Below are 12,849 nucleotides of genomic sequence, written 5' to 3' on the forward strand. Positions count from 1 at the left end.
GCCCCACTATTACTGAATATCTTTAGCGTAGTTATAGAATAGCTAAGATTCATTGAGTATTTACTCTGCATCAGTAAATGAGGATTAATTATCATTTAATTATCATTGTGTACGAGTGGGTAGGTACACATTTCTTCCTATTTCCTCACTTTTCCATGCCTGCCCAGAGGGAGGGTGCAACTTTAGCTCACCTTGCCTCTTAAGGGAAGAATTATTACAGAGAAAAAAAAATCCTTACTTATTCTTCTCAGGAGGGAGAATTACCAATCTGACAGTTAGTATGGGATGTTTGTGCCAGAAGGAGTTGTAGGTTTTGTTTTTTTAAAGGCTTTATTTATTTATTTGACAGAGAGAGAGAGAGATCACAAGTAGGCAGAGAGCCAGGCAGAGGGGGAGGGAGAAGCAGGCTCACTGCCAAGCAGAGAGCCCAATGCAGGGCTCGATCCCAGGACCCTGAGATCATGACCTGAGCCAAAGGCAGAGTCTTAACCCACTGAGCCACCCAGGTGCCCTGGAGTTGTAGGTTTTATCCTTCATCTTTCACTTCCTGTGCCCAGGCTGGAAGGCCAGTATGGGCAGCACCCTTGGACTGGCCTTTTAGAGGTGGATCTGACCATTCTCTTAGTTGTGTAGGTTTCCTACATCTGGGATGAGGACTGGTTGGGTAATGAATGGAGTCTGTTCTTCAGGCCTAATTATCTCTCTCTGCCAGGTAAGAGTATGAATGTATCAAGGTCTAGGTCTTTGTTATATAGGAATAAGGGCCCCATTTTGAACTTGCACCTAAAGTCCATTTTCTAGTTTTAACATTTATCCTGTCTTTGCAATGGAAATTATTAAATTGTACTGCCATTGAAAAATCAGAGTGTAATCTCTCAACTTTGTTGAAGTATAACCTATATACAGTAAAATGCAATCAAGATGTAAAACACTCATAGGGCATCTGGGTGGCTCAGTTGGTTAAGTGTCTGCCTTTAGCTCGGGGCATGATTGCAGGGTCCTGGGATTGAGCCCTACATCAGGCTCCCTGCCAAGTGGGTAGTCTGCTTCTCCCTCTCCCTTTGTCCCTCCCCTGTGCCCAGTCATACTCTTACTCTCTCTCTCTCTCAATTAAATAAGTTCATTTGAGAGAGAGAGAATGAATGCACACAAGCAGGAGCAGGAGGAGTGGAAGAGGGAGAGGCAGGTTCCCCACCAAGCAGGAAGCCCCATGCGGGACTTGATCCCAGAACCCTGGGATCATGACCTGAGTGGAAGGAAGACGCTTAACTGACTGAGCTACCCATGCACCCCAAGTAAATAAAATCTTAAAAAAAAATAAATAAATAAAAACCCTATAAAACACTCTGTTGGGGCACCTGGGTGGCTCAGTGGTTAAGTTTCTGCCTTTGGGTCGGGTCATGATGCCAGGGTCCTGGGATTGAGCCCCACATCAGGCTCCCTGCTCATCGGGAAGCCTGCTACTTCCTCTCCCACTCTCCCTGCTTGTGTTCCTTCTCTCGCTGTTTCTATCTCTGTCAAATAAGTAAATAAAATATTTTTAAAAAATCAACTCTGTCATCTCAATAAATTACTTCATACTTCTTTGCTGTCCTTTTCACTCAGGCAAGCACTGACGGATCATTTGTTGTTGTTGCTCTAGATTACTTTTGCCTCTTCTAGAATTTCATCTGAATATGAGATGAATTTTACATAATTTCCAGTGAACTCTTATTTTGCATTTGGCTTCTTTTACTCATTGTTATGTTTTTGAAGTTTACTTATGTTGTGGCATGTATCCGTAGTTTCTTTTTAATTGCTGGATAGTGTTCCATTGTATGGCTGAACCACAATTTATTGATCTGCTCATGTGTTGGTAGGCACTAGTGTGTCTTTCCAGTTTTTGGTTGTTATGAATAAAGCTTCTGTGTACAAGTGTGGCTACATGTTTTCATTCCTCTTGAATAAAAAGTTAAGGATAGACTTGCTGGGTCACATTAACTTTATAAGAAACTGTCTTGTGTTTTTGCCTGTACTTAAGGTTGCCAGCCTTTTACATTTTGGGGGAGGGGTCCCGCTTCCCAAAAAAAGAACAAAATGGGAACATGTTTTTTTTCTTTTTCATTATAAATCTGTAAAGGAATTTTAAGGTCTTAAGGAATGTTAGGAGGTTTATATGTGAATAATTATTGGTCGGAAATGGATAAGATAAAAGTATCCCTGCAGGCTCTTTGAGAGATAACTTCAGGATGTTTAACTTATTTCTACTGTATCACTCACTTTTAGGCTCATGTGACTTCAAAATTTCAACAGAAATTATTACAGGGTTTATGCACAGAGAAATTCCATAGGCCTGAAGACAGGTATCACTGATGGCCTTTCTCACATAATCCTAGACTAGCCCTGTCCAGTGAAACTTTCCACAGTGATAGCTACTGGCCACATGTGGCACTTGAAAGGTGGCTAGTGCAACTGAATGGAATTTTAAATTTTGATTTTAGTAGCCATATCTGTCTAGTGGTTCCTTTATTGAACAGTGCATTTCTAAAATGTTATTTTTCAGCAAAGATCATCTGACAAGAAATAATTGATTGAGACTTGTCAGTGGAGCTGGCTCTGGGCAAGTTCATGTTATTCGTCCTACTTCCCTTTCCTGTGGGGGATCTGTGTGTCTCTAGAGAGATGTAAGCAAGGCCTCAAGCACCACAGAGGAAGAGCCAGTGATTCTTGAGTGTTACAGTGAGGGCAGGGACAGTTATTTGGTAATAAGTTCTTCTAGTGAACTGCTACACTCTGTTTTTGTCTACTTAATTTTCCCTACTGAACTCTTTGGTAAATGATAAAGCATATATTTCATTAATTCAATGGACCTTTGGATAGAAGTATGCTATTTAAATTCGGAAACTGTATAATGTTGCCCAGACGAGAACTGGTTAAATTCTTCTATCTTTTTTTTTTTTTTATTTTTAAAGATTTTATTTATTTATTTGACAGAGAGAAATCACAAGTAGGCAGAGAGAGAGAGAGGAGGAAGCAGGCTCTCCGCTGAGCAGAGAGCCCGATGCGGGACTTGATCCCAGGACCCTGAGATCATGACCCGAGCCGAAGGCAGCGGCCTAACCCACTGAGCCACCCAGGCGCCCTTTTTTTTTTTAATGAAGAGAAGCAAATTCCCTTTCTGCACTTTAAAGGCATTCAAGTAATGATATAATTACTTCTATCAAAGTTTCCAGTAAAGAATGGTTGAGATTTTTGTTCCTTCAAGCAGCAGTGAGTTAATAATTTTTTACATTTCAGCTTATTAGTGAAAACACTTTACAGCCTTTAGATGGTTAATGTTCTAGTAACTCAACTGACCTTATATAAAAATGCCTATCAGTGTCACATTTTTATTTCGTAATAGCTGTGTGGCTTCAGTGGCTGAGGTTTTATTATTGTTTCCTAGAGGCAAGTTCAGTGTTAGAAAAATTGTGGAATTTTCCCTTGGCATTACTGTGGTAAGTAAACAGCTACTATTTATAGGGATTTATATTTTGATGAGAAAATGAGATACCCCGCTTGGCATATCATAAAAACACAGATGCTTCTAGATTCCAGTAGGGAGGCCTTTTGCTCACAGCATCTGTTTTGGTTGGCTAGCCAGATGACTTCTACAGAGTTTTTCACTTTTTTTTGAAGGGCACTACCTCCTTGGCAATCTTTTTTGATGGATGTAGAAAAGTATTACAAATAATGTCATGAATCAGACAGACTAGAAGGTGACCCCCTCCCATCATCACTGACTCTTATTCTTGCCTCTGTGTCATCCCCTCAACTTGGGTATATGGGACATGCAGCTTGCTTCTAACAACTGGATTATGGCAAAGGCAATGCAATGTCATTTCCATAGTTACATCATGTTACATAACATTCCAGTTTGCTAGTGGACTCAACCTATTGACTCTCCTTGACGGCTTGATGAACTAAGTGGCTATACTGAGAATGGCATGTAGCAAAGAATTGAGAGTATTCTCCAGGAACTGTAGATATTTTACAGCAAGAAGCCTGGGCAATCAGTCTCACCATAGCAATGAAATAAATTCTGCCAAGAGTCCCAGTGATCAGTGAAGCAAGCCTCCAGATGACTTCTTGATTATAGCCTTATGAGACTTTAGACAACCCAGATGGGCTATGCCTAGGCTCCTGAGCCATAGAACTGTAAGATAATAAATGTGAGGACACTAACTCTTTGAGAACTAAACAAGTTTATAAATGAAAAAGTTAACTTAGGCGCGCCTGGGTGGCTCACATGGTTAAGCGTCTACCTTCATTCAGCTCAGGTCATGATCTCCGGGTCTTGTGATTAAGCCATGTGTCAGGCTTCTAGCTCATCAGGGAGTCTGCTTCTCCCTCTCCCTCTGCCTCTTCCCCTGCTCATGCTCTCTCTCTATATATATCTCAAATGAGCAAATAAAATCTTTTAAAAAATGATTGAGCATTTTGTAAATTTTTTATTACTTTGGCTTTATCAATTCTGTGCAATTTTGAACTGTTAGATAATTTACATTATGTCATTTTATATCACTTCCTAAGGAACCTTGAAATGTCCTTTGTGTACCTGTCCTTTGAACTGTTTATTCTGCAGCTAGATTTGTACTGATCCATAAGTTCATTTATTCAGCAGATATTTGATAAGCACTCACTGCATTCCAAGCTCTGTGCTAGTACTGGGAAACCACACATGTAAGCAAGATGTAGTCTGAGACCTGGAGAAGCTTACTTTTATGCCATGCACATATGTAAACAGACAATAAAAATAGCTGCTTTCATTTGAACTTTATTGTATCAGTTTAGTGAGGAGGGAAAGGTCTAGAAAGTTCTAGAAAAGGTAATGTCTGAGCTGAGAATTGTTGAAATGAGAGGAGTTAGCTAGGGAAGAGGCTCAGTATTAGTGAAGAAAGAAAAATATACAAGGAAGAAGAAGCTTATAGATGAGAGAAATCCCAGGATGGGTAGGAAACTAAAAAAGTTTGGTATACTTGTCAGATGGCTACTCAGACTAACCATGGACAAAATACTGTCTCATTCATAAAGCAAACTTTTGACCCAGACTTTATTCACCTCATGTTCTAAATTAGTGATTTCTAAACATTTTAGGAATTCCATAAGTAAAACATGTTTTCGTCATGTACCTCCAATATGTATGCATATTTATTTATAAGTGACATACTAATAATTTATATACACAGTAGAACATATACAAAGACCAAAGTGCTACTTCATTATTCTTTAAAATATTGGTTTAATATTTTATAATATACCTACTTAGAGGTCTGTTTTCTAAATGCAGTTAATTTTGATATTTGGTATCAGTCAGCAAATCCTTCTGGTGAACACAGCCTAATTTAGGGACCACTACTCTAAACAACTGGAATAACTGTTGAAACTAGCCTTTTAGTGAAAATAAAAGCAAAGCAAAAAGGTAATTTAGTTTACTTTATTCATTTGTATTTGGAGGGCAAATTTAAGAAGAATCAGCTTTGGCTTGAGATTTAAAGAATGAGCACTTTAGTCACAAACTACATGTGATGACAACAGGGGTCATATTTCACTAACTAGGAAACTCTAGAGAATGGCTGAAGGGTTATTAGTTAAGTACGTTATATAAAGGAATGTTTTGCTAAGTAGTTGTTGATCAAAAAGATGCATTGCTGCTTTGAGAAAAATAAACCTTCCAGTTATCTTTGTTGGGAGATACTTGGAAGACGGTCTTTCTTTCTTTCTTTCTTTTTTAAGGTTTTATTTATTTATTCGACAGACAGAGATCATAAGTAGGCAGAGGCAGGTAGAGAGAGAAGAGAAAGCAGGCTCCCTGCTGAGCAGAGAGCCCCATGTGGGGCTTGATCCCAGGACCCTGGGATCATGACCTGAGCCCAAGGCAGAGGCTTTAACCCACTGAGCCACGCAGGTGCCCCAGAAGACAGTCTTTCTTAATCCTTAGGAGATGTGGCTCATGACACTTGGGATCTCTTCTAAAAATATTTTTTCATGATACACTTTATTGAATTTCTTGAATTTACTTCACTGCATTCGAATCAGTCAAAATTCTTGTCTTCAGAAAAGACGGAAAACCGAGCCAAATAAGGTTAAGTGACAAAAAGAATTTATTGGTTCATAACCAATATTCAGTACTCATCTCAAGAGCTTTAACTTGGTTGTCAGATCTGTATCTCAAGGTGTCTATTTGTGTCTCTGTTACCTTTGCTTTCTCTGTGATCGTTTCACTCCTTTTTATTTTTATTTATTTATTTTTTAAAAGACTTCATTTATTTACTTGACAGACAGAGATCACAAGTAGGCAGAAAGGCAGGCAGAGAGAGAAAGAGGAAAGCAGGCTCCCCGCTGAGCAGAGAGCCCGATTCGGGGCTTGATCCCAAGACCCTGGGATCATGACCTGAGCCGAAGGCAGAGGCTTTAACCCACTGAGCCACCCAGGTGCCCCAGTTTCACTCTTTTTTAGAGCAGAAGGTCATCCTCCATGAGGTGGTGAGGCAAGGGAAAGGCCTTCTCCTGGCACACGTCTATATAAAATCCCACGGATGAACTGGAGTCTGTAGGTTGCATGTGTGCTGTGATTGGCAGGCCCACGAAAGCATGAGCAATGGATGGAGAAGGAACAGTTTCCTAAAGGAAGGGCTTGCTGTTACCACAGAGGCTGGAGTGCAAGGAGTCAAAAATGATTGGTGAAGAGGAATCGAGGACAGAAGGCATAAACTATTCTCTGAGACTGTAAAAGATGACTTAGGGGCATCTGGGTGGCTCAGTTGGTTGGGTGTCTGTCGTCGGCTCAGGTCATGATCTCAGGATCCTGGAATCAAGCCCCATGTCAAGGCTCTCTGCTCAGCAGGGAGTCTGCTTCTCCCTCTCCCTCCACGTGTCATTCCCTGGTTGTGTTTGCTCTTTCTAAGATAAATAAATTAAAAAAAAAAATTTTTAAAAGACGACTTATTTTTTTTTTTCTTAATCATTGATTTTTACAGAGTATGCAAGCTGCAAGATGTCCTACAGATGAATTATCTTTAACTAACTGTGCAGTTGTGAATGAAAAGGATTTCCAGCCTGGCCAGTGAGTATCTATCTAATTTTGTTTTCTCCTAACCAGCCAAGTGGTATTTTAGAAACTTCTAGAGAGCCCTTATTTTTTAGGAAACTTGAGAATAATATTTTAATTCCTCTTGCTGAGTGGGAAAATGGAAGAATTGAGAGTTACTGTATTTCAATCTTTACTATGTTAAACATTGATTAATATGTTTTAAAAATCATACATACCTTTTAATCTATAACTTTCATTTTTATCAATTTTCTTAGCAGAACTAAGCATACTTGTTATATAAATCATATATAGCATAGTCATTAGGATTTGGGGTCTTCAGTCAAATTGTCTGAGTTTGGATTCTGGCTCTGTCAGTTATGAACTGGGTGACCATGGGTAAGTTTCATCTACCATCTCTGTGCCTCTGTGTCCTAATCTGTGGAATGGGGATGGTGATAATATCTTTCTCAGGGTGGTTGGGCAGATTGACTTTTATATAAATAAAGCATTTGGAACAGTGCTTTGTACATTAATAAGCACAATTAATATTAGCTATTTTGATAATTATTACTATGATAACCTAAGAGACATGAAAATTACAAGATGCACAACGAAGTATTTAGAAGTATTTACTTATACATATTTTTTTGTTGTCATTTATTTATTATCATCACACACTGCCAGAACTTCTAAAAACCCTATTACCAAGTTCAGTGCCGCCCATATATGCGTCTGAGACTGGTAGAGGTAGGAGATAAAGGAGCCCCACCAGATGGCAGACTAGGGTAATAAGGAACAGTAAGGCAGAATTTTAACTGAGCCTTATTAAAAAAAAAAAAAAAAAAAAAAAAAAAGCTATCTGTAAAATCCAGGAGTTTTACAAAGTTAGATTTATGCGATCTGAAGAGAAACCAGAGTATAGGAGTTTTACAAAGTTAGAATTGCCAATTATCTCTAGTTTTCAGCTTTAGAGTAAGGGGCTACACTACATGATTGCAGTAATATTGTTCCTTGTCCTAAAAATTCTTTGATGCTAAGTTGAACACAGAACTTTCTATGTATAAACTGGGGTGTAGATAATCAGTATGAGAATTTGTTTATGGAATTCTCTTTTTTAAATTTTTAAAAAATAGTTTATTTATTTGACAGAGATCACAAGTAGGCAGAGAGGCAGGCAGAGAGAGAGGGGGAAGCAGGCTCCCTGCTGAGCAGAGAGCCCGATGAGGGGCTTGATCCCGGGACCCTGGGATCGTGACCTGAGCTGAAGGCAGAGGCTTTAACCCACTGAGCCACCCAGGCTCCCCTGTTTATGGAATTCTCTTATATTCGTCAAATGTTCACCATACTCTTGATGAAGTTAGTTGAAATGTAGCAGATATAAGGAACTTGTAGTGGCAAAATCACATGTATGGAAACATTAACCATTAATATTTTAAAAGTCATAGCATTTTAAAAGGTGATTTTCTTAAAAGATTTTATTTATTTGAAAGAGTGAGCAAGCTAGTGAGAGAGAGAACATGAGCGGGGGGAGCAGAGGCAGAGGGAGAAGCAGACTCCCCCCTACACCTCCCTGCTGAGCAAGGAGCCCAACTCAGGGCTTGATCCCATGACCCCAGGATCATGACTTGAGCCGAAGGTAGATACTTAACTGACTGAGTCACCCAGGCTGCTCTCTAAAAGCTGATTTCAAAACAGATAGTGCTGTTGCAAAATAGAGTTTGAAGCTTTTATCACACACACAGTCCTTGGCAATTTCTTGTTGTAGGAGGTTATTATGAGATGAGTATATTTTATCTATTTACGGGTAACTTCTGAGCAGAATGAATTAGCACAAAATGCCTTAAAATAATAAATATTTGACATCTGTATGAAAGCGGATGTATTTTGTGACAATTTTTTATTCTGTTTGAACTATTATGAGAGCCTACAGAGATTTAATGAATTGTCCTAAAACTTAACTTTTTTTGGACTGTTATATCCTGGTTCTTCTATCTCTGGTTCTCCTCCATTTGTTCTCTTTAAGGTGTAAAATAATTCCCAGGAGAGGAAATTCATCTAATTTTTACTTAATATCTAAGACTCTAAATCATTGTCTTCACTTTTATATACCCTGGAAATATAATGGTGTTGATACTTTGATTGGTATGTCCTCTCTCGAACTTGATCCTGATTCTCCTTGTTTTGTACTTGGCCCAAGATTATGCCTGTAAAACATTTTGAATTGCTGACAGTTTTTGAGAAATGAAATCTGTGGTTCTGTTCCTTCAGAACTTTTGAACACCCTGCCATGTTTCCACCTGGTACTCATCAAGCATCAGTTGTTGGAAATGAGCACATGCAGTGGAAGTGATGGATCCTATGACACGGATCACCAACTATGCTTCTGTCTTTTAGGCATGTGATTGTGAGGACCTCTCCCAACCACAGGTACACATTTACCCTGAGGACCCATCCGTCAGTGGTTCCAGGGACCATCGCATTCAGCTTACCTCAGGTAACTCAGAGGCTAATTTATTCTCTTCCATTCTTGAAAGTCCTAGAAAATCAGTTCATTTAAAGCAAGTCTCATCCTGGAACTGTATTGATTCATATGGAAGAGAAACATCTAGGTATTTATATAAGGAATTTAAAAATATTTCCTTTTTTTTTTAAAGGGAGGTGGGGCAGAGGGAGACGGGGAGAGAGAATCTGAAGTAGGCTCTGCACCCAGTGTGGAGCCTGACATGGGGTTTAATCTTATAACCCTCAGATCCCGACCTGAGCCAAGATCAAGAGATGGATGCTTAACTGACAACCACAAGGTGCCCCTAAAGATACATTTTTTTTTTAAGATTTTATTCATTTTTTTGAGAAAGAGACAGAGGCAGAGAGAGAGCGTGCACCCACTTGCACACACGAGCAGGGGGAAGGGGCAGAGGAAGAGGGAGAAGCAGGCTCCCAACGTGGGGCTTGATCCCAAGAGACCTGAGCTGAAGGTAGATGCTTAACCGACTAAGCCATCCAGGCACCCGTAACGATACATTCTTAATTGTGAGTTTTACTATGTTTACCTTTTATTTCCTTGAGTTTTTTTTTCTAATTTTCAGAAAATTCTGCTGTAGTAGCAGTTAGGTATCAGATAGTCTCAAGTTATTTTAATGTTAGCTCATAGGGTAACAAAAAATATATAAAAATAACATTTATAGGGGCTCCTGGTGTCTCAGTCAGTTGAGCATCTGCCTTCAGCTCAGGTCATGATCCCAGGGCCCCGCATCAGGCTCCCTGCTCAGCAGGAAGCCTACTTCTCCCTCTCCCTCTACCTGCTGCTTTCCCTGCTTGTACTTTCTCTCTCTGTCAAATAAAAAAAAAAAAATCCTAGAAAAAAAATTATAAAACTGACATCTAATAATAGTGCTTTTTAAAATGCAATGATGGGGGTGCCTGGGTGGCTCAGTGGGTTAAGCCACTGCCTTCAGCTCAGGTCATGATCTCAGGGTCCTGGGATTGAGTCCCGCATCGGGCTCTCTGCTCAGCAGGGAGCCTGCTTCCCTCTCTCTCTCTCTGCCTGCCTCTCCATCTACTTGTGGTTTCTCTCTGTCAAATAAATACATAAAAAATCTTAAAAAAAAGAAAAAAGAAAAAAAAATAAAATGCAATGATGTCACGCTAATGAGTATGATATGAGTAGCTGCTATCTCAGAGTACAATGTAACTTGCTGGTCTTCCTAAAGAGTGGAAGGATTATGCTTACATTTATAATTGTTGGAGGATTCTGTGGTGGGAAGACTGCCTTGCACTGTTGCAGGCACCAATACATAACTGAGGAGCATTGCAAGTAGTAGTCTGTATTCTTTTCTGCCTTATCATCTTACTTGTGCAGCTAATCCCACAGTCCTTGGCAATATAATGCAACCCCTACCTTCTAGTATGCTAATAAACATTGATTTATTCCCCTGGAGGTTGAAGGAAAGATATCAAACACTCTTTAGGGATCTATTAAAGATCTCTTGAAGCCCTCAAAAATTATGGGACATCTTTACTGGCAATTTCCTTTTCTCTGTTGGATGCCTCTGATTATCAGGACTAGTTTTCACATTTGTTTCTACACATTAGATGTTTGGAATATTTTAGAGTTTGTCAACTTTTGCAGAGCTGGAATTCTGGTGGTCAGAAAAGGGGTTTCTAATTATTTCTTCTTGTCTCTGCTTAAAAAAAAAAAAAATCCCTAATATATACAATAGGCCAAGTACTATTCTAGATACTCTTGCATATATTAGCTCATTTAGTTCTCAAAACAACCCCATATGATAGATACTATTACTTTTATCCTTTGAGTCTGTCTTTGGGATTGAAGTACTGAACCTAATTGTGGCCGCTCTTTGATCCAAAGTCTGGACTTGCTCAGCATGCTGCTCAATTTCTCACTGGCCAGAAATGAGAAGGGATATTATGGAAGAAGGCACAAAGGGCAGAGAGGAGGGAGAAGCAACCTATGAGGAGAGAGCTAGAGGGGAAAGCAGGTGTTGCATACACTCACCATGCAGCCTTTTCACCATCCACCCCCAAATCCGCTCTGCTTGATGAGTAGACAGAAAGTGGCTTTTCAGCCAAAAAATATTTTTCTCACTGTTCTTTGAAGTGTTATCAGTAGTGACTAATTTTGAATCCATACCAAGCCAGTCCTAAATTCCTGCCTAAACACAATCTGGCCTGCCTCCGCATATTCTTGCCATTGTAACCATTCTGGACCTGGGAGAAGCTAAAGACTAGTTGCAAATGCCTGAAAATCCTTTGGCTAGTACAGAGAGTAATCAGAACCATCTAATGATTGAGATCCCTATTTGGGTTTCAGACTAGATTAGCTGACCAGCTTCAGTTTAGTTTTCATGAATTGAAAGTCTTTTCTTTTTTCTTTTTTCCTCTAAGATTTTATTTATTTATTTGACAGACAGAGATCACAAGTAGGCAGAGAGGCAGACAGAGACAGAGAGAAGGAAGCAGGCTACCCACTGAGCAGAGAGCCCGATGTGGGGCTTGATCCCAGGACCCTGGGATCATGACCTGAGCTGAAGGCAGAGGCTTTAACCCACTGAGCCACCCAGGTGCCCCGAATGGCTTTTCTTTTTGAGATACTGTAACAAACAGTGTAAGTAACCATGGTACATTTAGAACACCGAAATGTTACCTGATACTACGAAGGCCTTCGGCACAGTATAGTGGACAAAGGAACATCCTCAGTGATACTAGTTTTATTGTACAAAGGCAAGCTTTGTATGTTTTCTGATGGATGTTCAGATGTAAACTACAGCATATAAATATGTTTCCTAGGGGTGCCTGGGTGGCTTAATTGGTTAAGCGTCTGCCTTCACCACAGGTTATGATCCCAGGTTCCTGGGATCGAGCCCTACATTGGGCTTCCTGGTCAGCGGAAGCCTGCTTCTCCCTCTCCCTGCCACTCCCCCTGCTTGTGCTTTCTCTCTTTTTCTGTCAAATAAATAAATAAAACCTTTAAATAAATAAGTAATACGTTTTGTAGGGCCACTGTACAAAGCATCACAGAGTGGGGTGGCTTAAATTTATTCTCTTGCAGTTTGGGAGTCTAGAGGTCTGAAATCAAGGTGCCAGCAGGGCCATGCTCTGTTTAAAGGCCTTAAAGAAAAATCTGTTCCGTGCTTAGCTTCTCAAAAACAATCTTTGATGTTCCTTGACTGGTAGATGTGTCACTTTAGTCTCTGCCAACATCATCACATGACTTTTCTCCCCATATGTCTGTCTGTCTCTTTTCCTCTTGCAAGGACACTGGGCCATATTGGCTTGCA

At 39.9% G+C, this 12,849-nt stretch overlaps 1 protein-coding gene across 2 annotated transcripts in view; it reads left to right on the forward strand.

The window, feature by feature from the left end:
* Positions 1-12,849, forward strand: part of NSF (N-ethylmaleimide sensitive factor, vesicle fusing ATPase) — a 148,783-nt gene that overhangs the window by 20,669 nt on the left and 115,265 nt on the right. For both annotated transcript variants that reach the window (XM_059378751.1, XM_059378750.1), the window contains exons 2-3: positions 6,999-7,084; positions 9,446-9,545. In XM_059378751.1, the coding sequence (XP_059234734.1) occupies positions 6,999-7,084; positions 9,446-9,545 (186 nt within the window). The remainder of the gene's footprint in view (positions 1-6,998; positions 7,085-9,445; positions 9,546-12,849) is intronic.

This window comes from Mustela nigripes, chromosome 16, assembly GCF_022355385.1.
Source record: "Mustela nigripes isolate SB6536 chromosome 16, MUSNIG.SB6536, whole genome shotgun sequence".
Taxonomy (NCBI): Eukaryota; Metazoa; Chordata; class Mammalia; order Carnivora; family Mustelidae; genus Mustela; species Mustela nigripes.